The 21,524-nt window shown below is 35.0% G+C and overlaps 1 protein-coding gene across 1 annotated transcript in view; it reads left to right on the top strand.

Moving 5' to 3' along the window:
- Cc2d2b (coiled-coil and C2 domain containing 2B) overlaps nt 1–21,524 on the top strand; it is a gene marked incomplete at its 5' end in the record, with an annotated part of 83,874 nt that overhangs the window by 39,323 nt on the left and 23,027 nt on the right. Inside the window, 4 exon segments of the mRNA XM_078021979.1 lie at nt 871–1,052; nt 5,478–5,572; nt 6,256–6,365; nt 12,009–12,105. Of these exon segments, the coding sequence (XP_077878105.1) occupies nt 871–1,052; nt 5,478–5,572; nt 6,256–6,365; nt 12,009–12,105 (484 nt within the window).

Here is a 21,524-nt window from a genome sequence, read left to right as displayed (position 1 = left end):
CTCCTTATTGATAGTTTTTAGGATATGAAAGAAATGCTTTTGTCTTAAGTCCTAAGATTTTCTTATTTTGAGACTGCTACTGGGCTACCCATTGCTGGTAGCCTGTAATTTCCCCCATCCGAAAATCTGAAAATCCTCAGCAGTGCAAAGGCACTGAGACCCGAAGCAATTGGGGTGGCCTTTGCTGCAGCAACTCATTTTTCATGTTGTCCATTTGTTAAAGTTAAGAGTAGGAACAGGGAGGAAGCAAACCTCCCTGGGGCCATGTGCAAATTCTTGGTATTACCAACAAATTTTGTAGATTTTTTGTAGATTAAGACTCATGTGTTAGTGACATATAGAAATGAGCTCACAGGGCAGTCATCTTCTCTGGTGAAGAGTAGTTGAATTTTATTTTTCAGTCCTTGGGGAAAAATGAGTGTGACTCTAGAACTATAATTCATGGATCTATGTTGGCAGGGCTGTCAGTTTATATAACTAACTCATTTCAAAGGCTTGGAAATTTTTGAATATTCAGTAACTTTCGAGAAAATGCTTCCTAAAAAATTAAATCATCTTCTGAAAGTTTATCATGCCTTATAAGTCTTTATTTCTCAATGTCTTTGCCTCTTTTTGGACCATGTTCCCGAAAGGCATGGAGCAATCACATTTTCTCTCCAACAAGAGGGAACAAAGCATCTCTTCCTTTTTATGCTCAGAAAAATAAGATTTCTTCCTGGGGTTTAAAACAACTTTATCCCCCCTCCATAATGGGGAGAGTGTGGTTCAGAATAATGGCCTTATTTTCAATTAATCAAAAAAAAAACTAAGTAACCTTTTCAACTATGTTATTTTGTGTATGTGAGACTAATCATTTTTTTAAATCTTTAGCCAGTTGACATATGCAATTTGTAAGTTTCTTGAACCACGAAGAAGGTTAAAACCTTGGAGGAAAGAAAGGAAAAAAGTCACAGCACAGAATATCTCTGATGGAGATATTAAGATTCTCATCCGAATAATGAGGGCATATAATATTCCCACCAGGAAAACTGCAGTTAGTAGTAGGTAAGGCAGTATGCTCCAATTTATAGAACTGCAAAAATATCAGTTTTAAATGTGATAAATTTCCTTGCTTTCTTATTTGTGAAACTTTTGCACTTTGTTACTACTCCATATACATAAAATAAATGAAACTTAATATGTTCATTTAGATAATCAAACTGTTTCAGTTTTCAGAAGTTTGAGACTCCTGAAGTAAATTTAACATGTATATTTTGGGGGTATTTGCAACATGCTCACTTTTCCATGCTATATCAAAAAAAAAAATTCCTTTGGTCTCTATTCCCTGTTGTGAAACTTCTAGAGCTTCTACTGCCAACACTATTCCATGCCATTGTCACTTCTCAGTGTTGGAAGCAGAAAGTTGAAGAGAGTAGTTGGGATACAAATTTCGTTTTATGAAATGTGTCAGAAAAGCTAAGGAACAAATGTGGAATGCCTTATGAAATCAGAATTGCCACAGTTGTACCATTCTATTTTGGGCTTAGTGAAAGTAGGATTTTACTCATTTCTTTTTTTTTTTTTTAACCTTTTGAACAGGGCTTGTTAGCATACCCCGTTTTTTTTCTGCATTTTTAAAAAATTTATTTCTTACATACAAGACAATAGTGGAGTGCATTACATTCACAATTATCCATTCACAGCACAATTTTTCGTAACTCTGTATATAGAGTATGTTCATGCCAAATTATGCCATTATACATGAGCTCTTTTTTTGCATTACAATTCTTTTTAAAATTTTGTTTTTAGTCATACATGGACACAATATCTTTATTTTGTTTATTTATTTTTATGTGGCGCTGAGGATCGAACTCAGGGTCTCTCAAGTGCAAGGCGAGTGCTCTACCACTGAGCCACAACCCCAGCCCCTACAATTCTTAATATACCTTTATACCACAATTTATCATAGGATTTTACTCATTCTTCAGTATACAGTCACTGGGTTTATCTACTTCTTGCAGAGGATATGCAAAGTCAGAATGCACTTCATAATGAATAGTCAAAGTATCATAAACATTAAGTGCTCATGTATATTTAGTGTATTCTGGATATTTAGTGTCTCCTATATTTAGTGTCTTTTATGATTGATATATTATGAATATTTAGTACCCAAGTGCCTCAAAAATATTAGGTGTCCCTGTCTATGTTTAATATGATATACTTCCCTGTCTATGTTTAATATGATATACTCCGCTTGCTTATTTTATTCTTACTATAACTCATGAATTTAACCTATGAAAAACAAATATCCAGATGCAGTGGCACATGCTTGTAATTGGGAGGCTGAGGCAAGAGGATCACAAGTTCAACAATTTAGCAAGCCCTTAAGCAACTAGTGAGATTTTATCTCAAAAAATAAATAAATAAAATGGATTGGGGATATAACTCAGTGACAAAGCACCCCTGGATTTAATTTCTAGTACCAGAAAATAAGAACAAAAACCAAAAAAAAATCCTCACATTAATCTATATTTAAAATATCCTAAAGTTTTTCCCAATGTTTTATGAACTACAATCTTATTTATTAATGGAATTCAATGTTCTCAAAACAAATGTACATTTCCAAGGTTGTTTTGTAAAATAAGGACATATAAAATCACCACTATTTTCTAAAATCATTTTGTTGAAGAAAATGGTAACACCAAATAAATAGAAAAAATATATTCTCAAAATATGACTTGTTTATTTTTCTCCTTTTGTTGAATACCAGAGAAAATTTTGTCATAGGCTGGATCCAACTTTTAGTTGAGCCTTTGGGAGCTGCTTTTCCTGAGTACTAATCATCTCTAACCACTGACTTACACTATGATAAAAAATGTAAGATCCAAGCCAGGGGGAAAATTACCCAGTCCTACCAAACCTAATATTAAAACTAATTAAGTTGATCTGGTGTCTGTTTTGGTGTCAATACCATGCCATTTTTGTTACTATAGCTCTATAGTATAATTTAAGGTTGGGTGTTGTGATGCCTCCTGCTTCACTTTTCTTGCTAAGGATTGCTTTGACTATTTTGGGTCTCTTATTTTTCCAAATGAATTTCATTATTGCCTTTTCTAGTTCTGTGAAGAATGTTATTGGGATTTTAATAGGAATTTCATTAAATCTGTATAGTGCTTTTGGTAGTATGGCCATTTTAACAATATTAGTTCTGCCTCTCCAGGAGCATAGAGATCTTTCCATCTTCTAAGGTCTTCTTTAATTTTTTTTCTCTAGTATTCTGCAGTTTTTATTGTACAGGTCTTTCATCTCTTTTGTTAGATCGATTCCCAAGTTATTGTTAATGGAGTAGTTTTCCTAATTTCTCCTTCTGTAGAGTCAACACATTTGATATATGTGTTGATTTTATAACCTCCTACTTTGCTGAATTCATTGATGAGTTCTAGAAGTTTTCTAGTGGAATTTTTTGAATCTTCTAAATATAGAATAATGTCAGCAAATAGTGATTGAGTTCTTCTTTTCCTATTTGTATCTCTTTAATTTCTTTCCTCCTGTCTAATTGCTCTGGCTAGAGTTTCAAAGATGATGTTGAATAGAAGTGGTGAAAGAGGGCATCCTTGTCTTGTTCCAGATTTTTAAAAGGAATGCTTCCAATTTTTCTCCATTTGGAATGATATTGGCCTTGAATTTAGCATTATAGCTTTTATGATGTTGAGGTATGTTCCTACTATCCCTAGTTTTTCTGGTGTTTTGAACATGAAGGGGTGCTGTATTTTGTCAGATGCTTTTTCTGCATCTATTGAAATTATCATGTGATTCTTGGTTTTAAGTCTGTAGATGTGATGAATTACGCTTATTGATTTCTGTATGTTGAACCAACCTTGCATCCCTTGGATGAACCCTACTTGATTGTGGTGCACTATCTTTTTAATATATTTTTGTATGCAATTTGCCAGAATTTTATTGAGACTTTTTGCATCTATGTTCATAAGAGATATTGGTCTGAAGTTTTATTTCTTTGATGTGTCTTTGTCCAGTTACTATCAGGGTGATACTAGCCTCTGAATGAATTTAGAAGGGTTCCCTCCTTTTCTATGGTACAGAATAGAAGACACAGAGACAAACCCACTTAAATACAGTTATCTCATACTAGACAAAGGCATCAAAAAATTCACTGGAGAAAATATAGCCTAGTCAACAAATGGTGCTGAGAAAATTGGAAATTCACATGTAACAAAATAAAATTAAACCCCTATCTCTCACCCTGCATAAAACTCAATTCAAAGTAGATCAAAGACTTAGGCACTAGAACAAAGACCCTGTGCCTAATAGGAAAAAAATGTGGGCCCAAGTTTTCACCATGTTGGCTTAGGATCTGACTTCCTTAACAAGACTTCTAAAGTATAAGAAGTAAAATCAAGAATCAATAAATGAAATGGATTCAAACTAAAAAACTTCTTCTTGGTAAAGAAAACAATAATGTGAAGAGAGAGCCTTCAGAATGGGAGAAAATCTTTACTACACGCACTGCAGATAGAGCATTAATCTCCAGGATACATAAAGAACTCAAAAAACTTAACACCAAAACCACAAATAACCCAATCAATAAATGGGCTAAGGAACTGAACAGACACTCCACAGAAGAAATATAATCAATCAACAAATATATGAAAAAATATTTATCATCTTTAGCAATTAGAGAAATGCAAATCAAAACTACTCTAAGATTTCATCTCATCCCAGTCAGAATGGCAATTATCAAGAATACAAGCAACAATACATGTTGGTGAGGATGTGGGGGGAAAAGTACACTCATATATTATTGGTGGGAATGCAAATTGGTGCAATAATTATGGTAAGCGATATGGAGAGTCCTCATAAAATTTGGAATGGAACCATCATTTGACCCAGCTATACCACTCCTCATTTTATATCCAAAGGACTTAAAATCAGCATATTACAGTTATACAGCCACATCAATGTTTATAGCATCTCAGTTCACAATAGCGAAATAGATAGATAGAATATCACTCATCCTTAAAGAAGAATGAAATTATGGCATTTGCTGGTGAATGGCTGGAGTTGTAGAATATCATGCTAAGCAAAATAAGCCAATCCCAAAAAACCAAAGGCTGAATGTTTTCTTTGATATGCAGGTGCTAATTCACAATAAGGGTGGGGAGGAATCTAGGAAAGAATAGTTACTTTAGATTAGGTAGAGGGGAGTGAGGGGAGGGGAGGGGGTATGTGGGTAGGAAGGACAGTAGAATGATTTAGACATTATTACCCTATGTACATATATAACTATACAACTGGTGGGATTTTACATCATGTACAACCAAAAGAATAAGAAACTATACTCCATCTATTTATCATATATCAAATCGCATTCTACTGTTATGTATAGCTAATTAGAACAAAATTGTAAATTTTCAAACTAAAAAAAGCAATATTTTTTAAAAAGCTAATTAAGTTGTCTCTATATTGTTTTTCCTAAAGAGCCTTGGATATGCCTGCTTATTTGATGTCATCCATATCTCGCCTCAGACATAAAGAAACAATCAAATCCGTAGGCTCAGATGAGATCTTAAATGAGGTAAGTATTTAACACTTCTATAAAGTATACTATTGATTGTTTGCTGTGAATTGCAACTGGTTCCTAATTGGCCTCTCCATCTCTATTTTCTTTGACTTCCAATTTGCTTTCCTAACATAGTGAAGATCTTCTTTATAAAATTCTAAGCTTTTTATTCTCTGCTCTCAGTGTCTGTAGAACAAGGTACAATCTCCTTGAAATGGCTACCAAATCTTCAATCTTCTGGCCCTTGTCCACCAACCAGCCTCAGTCCTGTCCACCCCACAGCCAAGTCTCACTGCTCCTTGTTCTACAAGGCCTCCTCTGGTTTCTTCTGCATGCAGTGGCCTCCCCACCTTCTCAACCAGTATTTTCTCTGTGATGTTCTCCTTGTTCTAACCTCAGAAACTTAATCATTCCTTGACTTTAACATATTTCTTCTGTTTTATTTCTCATGTTCCTTCATACTTTATTTTCCTCTGGTAAACTTTAAAATTCTTTAGGGAAAGTTCTATTTATCTTTGGGCCTTGGAAAGTAGCTGATGTGGAATAGGATGAATGGATGTTCATTAAGTCAGTGGATGAATACTGGCCATTTGGATAACTAGTTGCAATCCAGTTGCCAAGTAATTTCCTAGCTTTCTACCTGTACCAACTACGTAAAATATTTCAAAAATCTAGTCAATGTTTATTATGTGTTTCAGGATACCATACATCCTTTTATAGAAGTTTCTTTTCAGCATACAGTATACCAAACCAGTACTGCAAATGGATCTCATCCTTGCTGGAATGAAGAAATTAAAGTAGATTTTATGTAAGTTGGTCGGTTTTCCTGAAGCTTTTTGTTTTTTTAAAAAGAAAAAGAAAATTGTTTTCCTAAGCCATTAATTAAAAATAATGATACTCTTTTAAACTTTTAAATTGTGAAATATTTAATTCATATAAACTAATATACATAATATATAGTATATATAAGTTCTAAAGATAGATAATAAAATAAATACCTGCATCCAGATTTAAAAAATAGAATATTACCAATTCCTTAGAAGTACCATTACTTAACTATCCCTTTCCCAGAGGTAAAAAAAACCCATGAATTTGTTGTGTTTGTCATTCTCTCTCTTCCTTTATTTTACTTCACATATTTTCCCCAACATTTATTTATGCATGTTTTCAGCTTTATACAAATTGAGTCACAATTATGTATTCTTTTGTAATCTTGTTAATTTACTCAAATTATTTTGAGAGATTCATCCTTGTTCATAATTATGGTCCAGCTGTTTGTTCTGGTCTGAATGCACCCCCAAGGTTGAGTGTTGGAAACTTAATCCCCAGAGCAGCTGTGTTGGAGGCGGGGTCTAGTGGGAAGTGTTCAAGTCATGATGGCACTTCCCTCACAAGTCAGTTAATACTGTTATAAAAGAGGTAGAGGGATTATGTTCCCCTGATCTGTTCTTCTGTCATGTGACAATATAGCGTCTATCCCCTTTTGGTCTTTCAGTTTCTCATCATGTAAAGACACAGCACAAAGGCTTTCGCCAGACTCCAGAAACTGGTGCCTTTTTCTTGAACTTATAGCCTCTAGAAATATGAGAAATAGGGCTGGGGATGTGGCTCAAGCGGTAATGCGCTCTCCTGGCATGTGCAGGGTGCTGGGTTCAATCCTCAGCACCACATAAAAATAAAATAAAGATGTTGTGTAAACCAAAAACTAAAAATAAATATTTAAAAAAAGAAATATGAGAAATACACTCTTATTCTTTTTAAATTACCCAGTCTCAGGTATTATGTTATAGCAGCATAAAATGGGTTAAGACTGCTGTTTATTTTTTTCACATCTATATAGTATTACATTGTATGAAAACATAATTTATTTATGCTTTCTTCTGTTAATGCACATTTGTCTTGTTTCTAATTCTCTTGTATTGTAAGCAGAGTTGCTGTGGACATTTTGTGCTTATCTTCTGAAACACACGTCTAAGAGTTTTTTTAATAAGACAGTGGCTCTCAAACTTTTTGTCATTAAAATCACCTACATTGCTGTCTGTCATCAGCCAATGTGCATGGTTTACATTAGGATTCATGCTCTGTGTTGTACATTCTGTGGGTTTTGATAAATATACAGTGCCATTCACTCACCTTTATAATATCATACAAAATAGTTTCACTGCCCTAAAAATTGTGTGCTCCATCTGTTTGTCTCTCACTCTTCTTAGAACCACTAATCTTTTTATTGGCTCCACATTTTGCCTTTTCCAGAACAGTGTTGTATGAATCAGGATTCTTCAGAGAAACAGAACCAAAGTGGGGGGGGGGGGAGTCCACAGGGAGGTCAGTCTTTTTAGTGTTTTCAACTAATTGGAAGAAGCCCACCTTTATTGTGGAGAGTAATTTGCTTTACTCAGAGTTTATTTTTTAAATTGCAACCAAAATACACTTTCATAGAAACATGTAGAATAACATTTGACCAAATATCTCTAAAATGTGGCCTCGCCAAGTTGGCACATGAAATTAGCCATGGCAGTCATATAGTCGGAATAATACAGTATGGAAACCACTGAGCTGCATCCCCTGCCTTTTGTTTTTATTTCTGATTTTGAGACAGAATCTCACTAAGTTGCCCAGGGTGGCCTTAAACTCCTCCTGCCTCAGAATCCAGAAGCTGGATTACAGGTGTGGGCCACCACCCTGGCTCCTTCATGTCTTATCATGGTTTGATAACTCATTTTTTTCCACTGAATAATATTCCATCGTACCGACATGTCAGAATTCTATTTGTCTGTTCACCTTGAGCTTCTTTTCATAGGCTTTTCAATCATTAGTATTTTATTTTCTGTACATCTTCCTATTGCTCTGTCTTTTCCTTTTTTTTAAAGGAATTCTCTGTATCTTTTGGATATTAGCCCTTTGTCTCTTCTATGTGGTAAAACTACTTTTCCCTAATGCTTGGGTTTTCATTTCCTTTATATTATGATGAAAAATCAGTTATTAATTTTACTATCATTTTCCTTTATGGTTTGTGGTTTTTTAAATCTTGTTTAATTATCAGTGGACTTCCTTTACTCTCCTTACTTTAAAACTTAATTTGCATTGAAGTTTTAGACTCCTTGCACTTTCTAAACAGCATGTACATATATATCTTTCTATGCTATTCCTATATATAAAAGGTGTAGCTGATAAATCATATTTTTAAGCCTAAAAGAAATACCCAACTATGTTCCTTGCTACCAGGAAGGAACAAAACAGACTAGAGTTTCTTGATTCTGTAACTAAATGTGGTGTTTAGGAACACACACTCACACACATACACAGAACCCAGGGAAAATTGACATAATTAAATATGTACTTTCTCTAATATAGCTGTGCTTTACTGCTGGGTACAAATTTCTGATCAAGCATCTGTAGATGTTAAATATGTAAATGTTTTCCTAATAATATGATGTTATTTTTATCTTTAAAGGTGGGAAAATTGACTTCTTATTTGTATATGCAGATGAGGACTATCTTATGGATTGAATGTCATATGATTTATATGATTTTCTAATTTTTTTAGAACTTTGTATTAACATTTTATATTTCACATTATTTTATAGTTCATGTATGATTATATATGATTGTTTATATGCTCTTATATTATTTATATAATTTATCTAGTGTTAACATAGTCATTCCCATCAACAAGTCTTAGAGACTCAGTAGAACTAACATAATCATTTATATATATATGAAGACATTGTGTAGGCTATATAAACAGTCACATTCCAGCTGCCACTTTACATGGAAACCTCCAGACCCTAACCAGGATGTGCAAGGAGAGGGAGACCCTGAAATCATATGCCATGACTTCAATTGGATGAGAAAAAAAATCATAATAGACTAGTGTGCCTTTGAATTTTGTTAGCTCAGATGCTACGGATACTTTTACTAACAGTAGAAATCAAGTTTGTTCTTCCATATTTAATATCAGCTCAGTTGTATTTTCAGAGTCTTTGGCTATAGTTCCCAAATAGCTTTTCTTATTTGACTGCCTGTGTGGATTTTGTACCTCTTGCTTTGCCCTTCATTCATACTTGATTTCCTGAAATTTTATTTATTTTTTAGAAGTAGATGTACACAATGCCTTTATTTTATTTATTTATTTTTATTTAGTGCTGAGGATGGAACCCAGTACTTCACATGTGCAAGGCAAGTGCTCTATTACCAAGTTACAACCTCAGCACTTTCCTGAACTTTCCAGTCTTTGTGTATGAAGGAGAGTGTTGATTTTAAAGAGAATATTATATTATGTCAAATTCACTAATTAGTATATCAAATGTGTTTTCTTTAAAAGTTTATAAAAGTAAGCTGGGCATGGTGGTCACGCACACTACTCAGGAGGATGAGGCAGGAGGATCACAAGTTTGAAACCAACCTGGGCAACTTAGTGAGACCTTTTCTCAAAATAAAAAATAAAAAGAGCTGAAGATGTAGCTCCGTGGTAGAAGTGGTAGAGTGCTTGCCTGGCATATTCAAGGCCTTGGGTTCAATCCCCAATAAAAAATAAAAGCTTGTAAATGTAAAATATGTGGTTATATGTGTTTGAAAATATTTAGAATATTAATTTAGACATTGAAATTAGAAGAAGTATACTGTATTAAATAATTTGGGAGGACACAAACAGATAAATAAACTTCTAAGTGAACTAAATAAAGACTGGAGAGTGTTTTCATTCTTGCAACTGTAACAGTGAGCTAAATCAAGAACACACTTGGGTTCAACTGAATGGATCTGACAATTCAGCCAAGGCAAAATCATCTAGGGACCACTTTTTATGGCCTCCAAAATAAGTCCCCTATTTCTCTTCTTCCTGTGACATTTTAGTGACTAAAAACCCATGCAGATAGTAATAATAAATAATTCACAAGTAGTACATAGCCCTCTAAGCCGAAGTTTGGAGGAGGAACTGTGGCAAATTTTGAGGAAAGCTTGAGTACAATACAAGATAATTCAGAAAGACTTGAAGGATTTAAGGGATATTCTAAGTTAACAAGCTTAAAATGTCCTGAAGATGATAGTTGTCCCTCCTACTGCCTGCCCTGCCCTGCCTTAGGGCTTTCCAACATGAAAGGAAACCCTTGAGCAAATTAGGGGAGTTAGTTGTTAATTTATCCCTCAGAAATGTAAGGGACATTTTAGTTTAAAATTTCTCTCTCAACTCAACTAGCATTTTTCAGCTATAACTACCTATTGGACTCAGAAATTTATAGGAACCGTTAAGAGATCCTCTGAGATAGTACCTGCTTCTTTAAGTAACAGGCTTTAACAAATAATGTTTGAGCTGGGTGCAGTGGCACACTCCTATAATCCCAGCAGCTTGGGAGGCTGAAGCAGGAGGATCACAAGTTCAAAGCCAACCTCAGCAAAGTGAGGCACTAAGCAACTCAGTGGGACCCTGTCTCTAAGTAAAATACAACATAGGGCTGGGGTTGTTGCTCAGTAATGGAGTGCCCCTGAGTTCGATCCCTGTACCCCACCCCCCAGCAATTAAAAAAAAAAAAAAATAACACAAACCAAATAAGGTCTGAGGTGTGCCACTTGGTGGCAACACCAATAATTGAGCTTCAATTACCCCATGTATGATAACTTAACTATACAGGATTGTGATTTTCATCTTAGTTGAATGTTTGATGGAGATTCAATACTCTAGCTGGAGCTGAGAGTGGAAGGTCATTGCTTATGATATATACTGTCATTTCTGTTACTTCCAATATGTACCTAATCAAGTAAGCCATCAGCAGACAGCTTGCAAAATTAAATATACTCTATTATCCCAATTTCTGGTTGGAGAAAATAAATATGAGAAAAAGAATAAGCTCTGCAGTTATTAAGTAATCATATCCATGAACTGGAAGCAAAAGATGGTTTTTATTTGTTTTTATTTGGGTTTTTAAAATATTCTTTGTTTATTTTGTAATCCAAGGGATTGAGCCCAGGGGAGCTATACCTCAGAGGTATATCCCCAGCCCCTTTTTATTTGAGAAAGGGTCTCACCAAGATGTCCAGTTTGTCCTCAAATATGTGATCCTTTTGCCTCAGCCTCCTGGGGTTTCAGGAATGTGCCACTGAGCCCAGAAAGAGCATTTCAACCATATATATAAACCAAGAATTTAAGATAGTAGATAATCTTAATACAGCATTTCCAGAAAATGTTTCAGTGGATAGCTCTGGTGGAAGCCTTTCTGCTTGATAGTTAACATTTTTACTTTTCATCTTAAAAGAGATATAAGGTAAATTCCAAAGCACCTACTGATTCTAATGGAAGGTCACAGCTAGTTTTCAAAGCATGCAGCTTTTTCTAGGTTTATGCTTTATAAAGAAAAGGATACAACAATTTTACCATACTTTATGAATAATAATCTCAGAAAATAAATGGATTTTGAAAAAAATAAGCATTTACCTATGTTTTTCTTATTTGCAGCTCACCAGGACATGATTATAGCTTCTCAAGCTTATCTAAAATAAAAGATAATATATGTATCAACATTTTTGATGAAATGATAATTGAAAAACATGAGGTAAAGTAGAATAATTGCAATAGTCAATGTTCAAATAATTCTTAGAAGATCCAACTGTCATTTGAAGAATTCTGTAAGCTGGGTGTGGATGCTCAATTCAGGACAAGTGGTGTCCTTGCATACATAAAATTTGTGTGTGTGTGTGTGCTACTTGAGATTGAACCCAGGACATAGCACATGCTAGGCAAGTGCTGTAGTACTAAGTTATATCCCCAGCCAAGTTCTACTTCTTTTTAAAATTCTTTTACAACTTTTAAATTACCTTTTATAATTTACCCAAATCCTTATTTAGTTGTGTATTGTATCTCTTTCTATTTGGGGATCGTAGTAGTCTTCACATGTATTCTGGAGCAGGGCAATAGGCAGAGCCCTATCCTAGACAAAGCTGGCCTTTTGACAAATCTTAACAAAAGTTTTTACATTTGAAGCTAATCTATTCCCTCTTTCTAAATATCATTCTATTTAGGTAGATGTGGAAACAAAGTTTTATATATTGTTAATTTGTAAGGGACATATGAAGTTAACATTAATAATACTGCATCTGAAATTTGAATCCATCAGAAAGACTAAGAGAGCCCATATTTTTCTTTCTTTGTGAAAAAAGGGGCAAAATATTTTTATGTTGCACATTGCCAAACTTAAATCAACCAGGCTCTTATTATCCTTCCAAAATACATTTAAATTCTCATGCTGATATAAAGAATAATATAATTCTCCATATAACTTATTAACAACAGGTTACTTTTATTCAGTTTCAAAATATTGAATAGCAAAATAAATCCCTGTTATGGTCTACTTATGAGATATCCTCCAAAAGCTCATGTATAAGACAGTATCATAATTTTCAGTGGTGAAATGATTAGATTATGGAGATGTGAACTAATCAACTGATATGAATTAACTGGGTTATAACTGTAAGCAGGTAGGGTGTGGCTGGAGGAAATAGGTCACTGGGGATAAGCCTTTGGGGTTCATATTTTGTCCCTAGTGAGCATAACTCTCTCTAATTCCTGATTGCCAAGCTGCTTTCCGTCTGCTGCATCCTTCCATCATGATATTCTGTCTTAACCTGAGGCTATAGCTGTGGAGTAGGCTGACCATGGACTGAACCTCTGAAACAATGAGCCAAAATAAACTTTTTCTTCTCTAATTATTCTTGTCAGGTCTTTTGATAACAGCAATGACTGAAACAATCCCCACTTAATTTTGCCTTTTAAGAATAAATAAAATATAGTAAAATAGAATACGTTTAGAGATGTACTCCCTAGGTGACCAGTGCCCTCAATCATTTTAATTATCAGAGTGGCATCGTTTGGAATGTCAACTGTTTGAACACATCTAATTATCTTTACTCAAAAATGATATAATGTAATTAGGAACACACAAACATAATCCTGAAAAAGTTTGTCCCAAGAAACGATTTTAGTTTGGAGGATACAAACTTGGTAAACTGCTTTCTGTAGTTTTGTATTTTAAAAAGAGTGTGTAATCTGCAGAATGCAAAGTATACATTTAACACACAAAGAAGCCAGAAATAATTAACATCACAGTAACACAGATGTCATATGTATAAATTAGCTTTTATTCTTGAAGCAAAATTCACAATACATGTTTTCATAGAATAACTATAATTATGTGAGTCTCCTGTAACAGGTTTACATAGACAAATAATACTGAAAAAAAATCAAAGAATATCTTGTGTGGTTTAGGAAGCAGGGCTAATAATCCCAAAGAGATTTATCATGGAGTGTACAGATGCAGTACATCTCATATACACCATAACAAAATATGTTGTACAAAAGAGAACACTTACCAGTTACCTTGCATGTATTAAACCTTCATAACTTTAACTTTACAAACTCTTGTATAACATTTAGAAAAAGCTCAAATACGCTGCATATTTAGCCTTCAGATGTATACACAACTCTAATCATAGATATATAGTGTCAAATATATCATATAACCTAAAATAACATATTTAATTAGAGTTATAAAGTGATCACTTAAAAGATTTAAAAATAGACAGGTACTTATACAAACCTTGATTTTTTTAAGACTAGTTTTCCTAAGTAAAGAAAACCTAATAGATCAAGAAATTGTCTTGACAAAATACAAAGTCTTTGTTCTTTAAGCCAGTTCTTTGTGAACGTTAATAATAGCAGATTACTGTTTGTTTGTTTTTTAAACTTATTGCTTTCAATATAGAGAATTAGAGTCTGGTTTTTTATCAGTTCATTAAATTTTGACTTTGGAAAAACTCTTAAACAACTTAATTCTAGCCGACTTAATCACACATACAAATTTTCTAAGGTTTATTTTTGTAAACCTTCTTTGATTTGACTTAGAATCTCTACAACTTATATACAATCTTTTCTCATCAAAAATCATTCCTTTTTCCTTTTAACTTTCCTTACCAATAATATATCCCCACAGCTATAACTTTCTTATGTCTCTTTTCTTTTTCCTTAATATTTTTAAAATTTATAATTTGAAACAAGCCTTACATAATTTCTAAATTTAGGTAAATTATTACTTTTTCCTCAGTAAGATAAATACTTTTTTGCATATTTTAAAAAATCAAAACATAGCTTAAATCCTTAAACATGTTCATTAGAATGTTAACTCTCAGCAACCTTGCTTTTTAGTGAAGACTCAGGAAAAAAAAATCTTAATTGATTTTCCACATACCAAAAAATTCATTAAAACACATTTATTAATATACTGTTGTAAGCTATGCCTTTAAAATAGACCAAACACATTTGTCTTTACATAGTGTCAGAATTTATTGAATAACAATATATTCACAAGCTCCACCAATTTCAGTGGTTTCAACTCACCAAATACTTGTCACCTGTTATTCAGAAGCCAGACAATCACAAGTTCTTTATTTCAGTCTCATCTCTATAATACTGAAGTCCCACACTTTATACAATGATATAGGTTACAGAAAGTTTAAGAAAGGGTTAGGTAGAGGAATAGTCAGTGTAGCAGAATAAATTTATGGGGAAGGAGGAGAGATGGGAAAGGGTAGGAAATGTGGAATAAATTTGACAAAATCACACTATGTATGTATAAATGTAACAGGTGAATTCCACCTTTATGTGTATTTGTACAGACCAATTAAAAATAAATAAACAAGGAGGACTCAGGAAGCAGAGAGAGGGAGGACACAGAGGGAAAGGGCCACAGGGAAGATGCACCTTTCTAGGTCATGCACCTAATGACTCAGCTCCTCCAGTCATGGCCTCCAGCCTATGTTACCAGTCCTTCCATTCAAACCAAGATGCACTGATTAACTTACAGATCACATAGTCTAATCATTTTACTTCTAAATATTCCTACATGAACAGAAGCTTTTGAGGTATGCCTCATATCCAAACCATAACAGTGACATGGCCTCAAATTTGCAGCTTTCCCGCCTCAGCCTCCTTCGTTGCTGTGATAACAGGCATATACCAACATATCCAGCTAAAGCTTATATCCTGCTTTCAGTTGCCTAGAAGGCATCTGCGGGTCTAAGTGAAGAGTCAGTGCTTTTAGCAAAAAACACCTCAACCTACTTATAACACTGGGGATGAAAGAGCTGAACTGAACTGGATTTGGACTTGGCACAGAAAGCTAGAAGCATCTTCCACATTTGAAACTTTGGTGAACCAAAACTGTTATAAACCCTCTGATTGCCACAAAAAGAACTTTACTCCAAAGATGTTGGTTTAAAAAGGAAAAGGGAAAAAAGAAAAAAAAAAAACAGCTGGGGGACCTAGCCAACATCTGTAATCCCAGCTGAGGCAGGGAATTGTGAGTTCAAGGTCCTCCTGGGCAATTTATCGATAACTTATCTCAAAAGTAAAAATTAAAAAGGCTAGGGATCTAGCTCAGAAGTAGAATGCTCTTAGATTCAACTTCCAGTACTGCATTTTTTTCTTCTTTTTAAAAAACATTTTAAATTTATCAGCATATCATTTTCATCATAATCCCTTAAAATTTTTTCCTAGTATTATCTACTCTTCCCTAACTTTGTCCAAATGTATCTAATTTTATTCCATGATTTATTTTGGAAGCATTTAAACAAAACTCATGAAACCAGAGGATCTCTTTTAAAAAGGGCTTTATTGAGCCAACACAGATGCTGCTAGAAAGAAAGGCCAAGTCCTGAGACAAACAAGTTCCGACAGTAACCACAGTAACCAGCAGTATGGCTCTGTAGCGGTTGGAAAAATGCTCACTGGACCTTTAAAGAGCCAGAGTATTTTATAATGCTAATCTGGGGGAAAGAACCTATAAATTATTTATAGTGAACCTGTCACTGGAGAAGAGACTTCTCCAGAGAAAGGTCTAAGAAGTTTCCAGAGGGGAGGGGGAATTCGAGTCAGGACAAGGGGGGTTCTTGGCACATGTAAGCGGAAAAAAAATTTCAAAAAAAATTTCAACTGGAATCTAAGGCATAGACAGAGGTTTATTTAGGAAGTAGATAACACATTCTAGGAAAAATGCAGGCTCTCTTGAGAGTGAGAAGCCCTCCCTTGGGCTGGGGGTGCAAAATTTACAGAAAGGCCATGGTTGAGGGCCGGGCTGGAGGTGGAGCCAGGTGGAGCTACACAATTTTTCACCCTGAGCAATTTTCCCTGTGCTTGTGTGTTTCCTTTATTTTACAGGGACATGGGCCAAGGACATGTCACACAAGATTTACAACTGTGCTTTCTGCATCTCAGTGACTCCCTTAAGATACAGTATATCTCTCTCTTTACACTAAATACGAATCTCAAAACTACATTGGCTGTAGGCAAGAGAGGATTACACAAGAGTGGGAGAAACTTTGGGTTAGGAGGGCAGAGAATAAGAAGGAATTCAGGACTAGCTGAGGTTGTAAACAGAATGAGGTGGCAATTCAGGGTATAAAACTGTTGTCTTCTATTCAATCTGTAGTTTCTTAGCTGTATAACTTCCCCCATTTCACCTCCCCTCCACTATTCATCCCTTATAATTAAATTTAAGACATCTCAGAATCTTTCCTATTAAAAAGATTTGCCTAATTTTTAAAGAACCAACTATTGAAATTGTTTTTATATTTCACTTTTTTGTGTTTTCTGATTCACTTACTTCTGATTGCATTTTTATTGTTTTCTTCCTTCCTTCTTAGAACTGATTTCTGTACTTACTGTAGTAAAAACATTGAATGCCTCATTTGTTTGATCTCTTGCCCTCTTGTAAATGTTCCAAAAACTATTGAATGTTCCAAGACTATGAATTCATCTCTAAAAACACCTTAGACTATATATTTTACATTTGAATACCTACTACTTTACTTTTCATTATTTTCTACATATGTTTATTAATTTTCTTTCTTGACCTAATAGGTTTTTTTAAATATTGTGTTTTTATATTTTCAAATGTTTGAGAGAATTTAGTGTAAAACTTTTGGTTTTAAAAGTTTCATTACATTGCAGCCAGTCATATTGGATATTTGGGCCTCTTAGCCACAATTCATTTCTTCAAGTCATTGGTCCCAATTCTGTGGTTGCCAATAAACATACATAGGTATTAATCCTAGTAACAAGATTAAGGCCACACTGTGCCAGCTGAAGAATAGCTCACACATACAGAATCAAATGCTGGGACAAAGATGAAAGGGTTATTTTGATTTGCAAGGAGTTGAAGAAACCAAACACACAAAACTCTTGGTCTAACTTACATCGTGTATCCACAAGAATGGTCCAATCATAGCAGCTCCACCTCAACCATTTATTCATCAGAGTGCTTCAACTTACAATGCTGTGTTGCACACTTACCACATACACATGGAACAATTAGGAATATTAAGTCTTGTTATATCACTTGGTATAAGTAGTTCCTATACCAGCAGATTTCTAAAAGCTTAATTAAATATGTAATTTTATTCATGGTCTTTTTTTTTTTTTTAGTACCAGGAGTTGAACCTTGAGGTGCTTAATCACTGATTCACATCCTCATCCTCTTTATTATTTTTATTTTTAAAATTTTTAGGATCTCACTAAGTTTCTTAGGGTCTTTGCTGACATTGGCCTCAAACTTACAATCCTCCTACCTCAGCCTCCCGAGTTACTGGGGTTACAGGCATGTGCCACAAGGTCTGGCCATATTCATTATCTTAAAAATAAATATTTTTCATTGCTTCTCAGAGAAGATGCATAGGGAACCAATTTTAACATGAACCTCAGCACAGGTAAGATTTATTGCCTGAGATAAAATGGTCCTATGAAGCCTGCAGGACCCTTGGGATTGGTTAATACACTTCAGATCACATCAGTCCGAAGTCCAAAGCATAAATTGCTTCAAGCTACTAAGTGTATCTGTTACCTTTTAGACTAGAGCAACACAGTCCCTGCCAAGTTCTGTTGTTTCTAGTTAGCTTCCAGATCCTTCTAGTATTCTCTGGTCAAGTGGAAGGAGTAACCTTTCAAGTACAGAAAAGTTCGAAGGGCCCAAAGGCAACGGGAACTGAAGGTGTCCCCCACTTCTGGCCTTTGGTAGATGAATGAAAAATGTGACTGTAAGCAAAAATAACAGAAAGGGGAGCAGACCTCAGTGGATCCGCTAGCAGTCTTTATTAGGCAGTGATGAACGGCACATGGCACATTTTCAGGGGAGAAAATGGCAACCGGTTAAAAGAGGGGGTCTGTTTTTTATAGGTTTTAATGAGATAGCAGAATGTTTTAGTGTGACTTAATCATTAGAGACTTGGGCAGTCAGGAAAACAGTTGTGCAGGCTCAAAGTCTAAATCAGAACAACAGTTGTAAAAGTTTGAAACCCGTTGATACTGGGATGAAAGTCCAGAGCCCAGAGCCCAGAGCCCACGGTTTGCCTTCTTTCTCCCCGGGAGTTGTTATTCCATATCCTTCAGTGACGAAAAGTGGAGTGGATCATAGGGTCTGCCAATGGGAGGGATGGTGGTGGTAGGAAATGCCAATCCTTTTTATGCCTAATCCCTGCTTCTCCCCACTACACATACTTCTTCTGATCTTAAAAATAGAGTTATTGAGGAAAAACTGGTAAACAAGAATCTGCACATATTTGAGGAAATTTCTCAAGTTTTGACATGTATATATGATACCGGTGATGAGAATCAGGCTGGAGTCCCGTCTCCCTTAGGTGAAGATTGAACACCAGATTTCTCTTGTGGAGGCAAGCACAGAAAGCAAATTTTATTTAAAGGATAGAACACAGATAGATTTTTCCAAAGAGAAGGGGCCCCAGAGCTCTGAAGAAGTGGGGGTGTCTGACCCTTTTATAGGTTTTAGATTTTCTTTTTCTCATGTTCTCTCCCCTATCCTGCCTACCAGACTAGTGACCCAAAGGTGGGCCAAACAGAGGGGAAGGCGCCTTCCAGAATGTCACTAGCAGTTCCTACAGACTCGGTCTGAGCCACAGTTAGATTCAATTTGATATATTTTATTGATGCTCATCACACTTCAGACACACATCCTAATTCTAAGTCCTGAGTCTACACCCCAGGTTCCAGACGCTCACCTGTGATGCTGGAACTCGACCAAGGCCAGAGGCCTCTGGTACAGGGGGGACAACAGCGATGGAGGCCTCAGCCTGTCTGTCCAGGTCTTGTTAGTCCTGTCCACCCCCAGAAGCCCAGGTTTTAAAATTCTAGTTCAGTTGTGCTTGCAGCTGATAACTGGGTGAAGTCTGTGGTGCCCCAGGTCTTACATCACTAACTTAAATTTATCTAAGTTCTGCAGTATATCTAAGTTTTGCAGTTCACATTACATCATGGGCATACTGCTTATGGTCTTTTACTCAACATACACTAATTGATATAATCAACAGTCAATATTTCTGGCATTCATATCACAGGGGTATAGGCAGGAAGGGAGCAGTCCAAGGGGCCTTCATTCATTAACAACACCTACAACTCCCTGCAACTACAACTCCCTGCAACTACAACTCCCTGCAACTCCCTGCAGGGAGGAACAATCCCTTGGAGGCAGGTATCTTTGACAACAGGTTGGAGGAAATGGAGTGATCTTAAGGTATTTTATTTCCTCTTGAATGAGCCCCATCTTTCTTTTTAAATATTTTAGCTGTAAATGGACATAATACTTTATTTTTTTATGTGGTGCTCAGGATCGAACCCAATACTTCACAAGTGTGAGTGAGGCAAGTGTTCTACCACTGAGCTACAACGCCAGCCCGAACTCCCATCTTTCTGATTAAATCATTTATTACCTACCATGACTGTCCTTTTGCCCCACACCACTTCTTATACACCATTAAATTATCATCGCAATCAAGAAAATGAGCATATCCATTATCCTCAAAAGTCTTCCCCTGCCCAGTTGACATCTCCCTCCCTCTCCTTCGCATCTCCCACCCAGGCAACCACTGGTCTGCTTTGTCACTATAGTTTATATTTTATGCAATTTTATAGAAACTGAATCATCATTACCCAATGTATACAGGAACTGAAATGTCACATTGTACTGCATAATATTGTACAAGTGTTGAATTAACTAAATTCCAATGATCTTACTAATGTTAATATTTGTGTGATAAATTCATCCAGATTAGCTGCACCTTTTTTATTAAAATATAATATTATACATACCATTTTATAACCTTTTGATATGATGATATTTTGAATTCTTTTGCAAGTCAATAAACATGAAATTATATTACAAAAAATAATAATGGAATCATACAGTATGTACTCTTTTTTCCCCCTTAGTCTTGCTTCTTTCACTCAGAAGAAATTATTCTGAGATTTATCATGTTATAGTGTTTATCAAATAATTGATTCCTTTTTATTGTATAGTAGTATCCCATTGTTTATTTGTTGATGAACATTTAGGTTATTTTCGGTGGGTTTTCCTTTTTAGGTTCTTTTTTGTATTTTGAGGTGTTGGGATCAAATTCAAGGCCTCACGCATGCTGGATAAGTGCTCTACCACTGAATATACCCACAGCCCAATTTTCTTTTTTTAATTATTAAAATAAAGCTTCTAAGAACATTTATGTACATTTATATACAAGTCTTTTTATAGACAAATGCTTTCATTTCTCTTAGAAAATGAAAGGCTGGATATTAAGATGAAAAGCTTCTGAACTTTTTTCCAAGTGATTGTAACTTTTTGTTTGTTTGTTTGCACCAGAAACATGCGACACAGTTCTTTTTTTACAAATATTTTGTCAGATTTTTAAATTTTAGCCATGCTAAAAGATATGTGACGGTTTCTTATTGTGATTTTAGTTTGTATTGACCAATGACTAATGATATTGAGCACTTTTCCATGTATTTATTTGCCATCTACATATCTTTTTTGGTAAAATATTTCAATTGTGTTCTTTGTTTTTAAATTGAGCTACTTATTTTTTATTATTGAATTTTGAGTGTTCTCTGTATATTTTACATGTCATTTATCACACACAATTG

The sequence above is a fragment of the Ictidomys tridecemlineatus genome, chromosome 1 (assembly GCF_052094955.1).
Source record: "Ictidomys tridecemlineatus isolate mIctTri1 chromosome 1, mIctTri1.hap1, whole genome shotgun sequence".
NCBI lineage: Eukaryota > Metazoa > Chordata > Mammalia > Rodentia > Sciuridae > Ictidomys > Ictidomys tridecemlineatus.
This window is presented reverse-complemented; position numbering and strand designations above follow the sequence as displayed.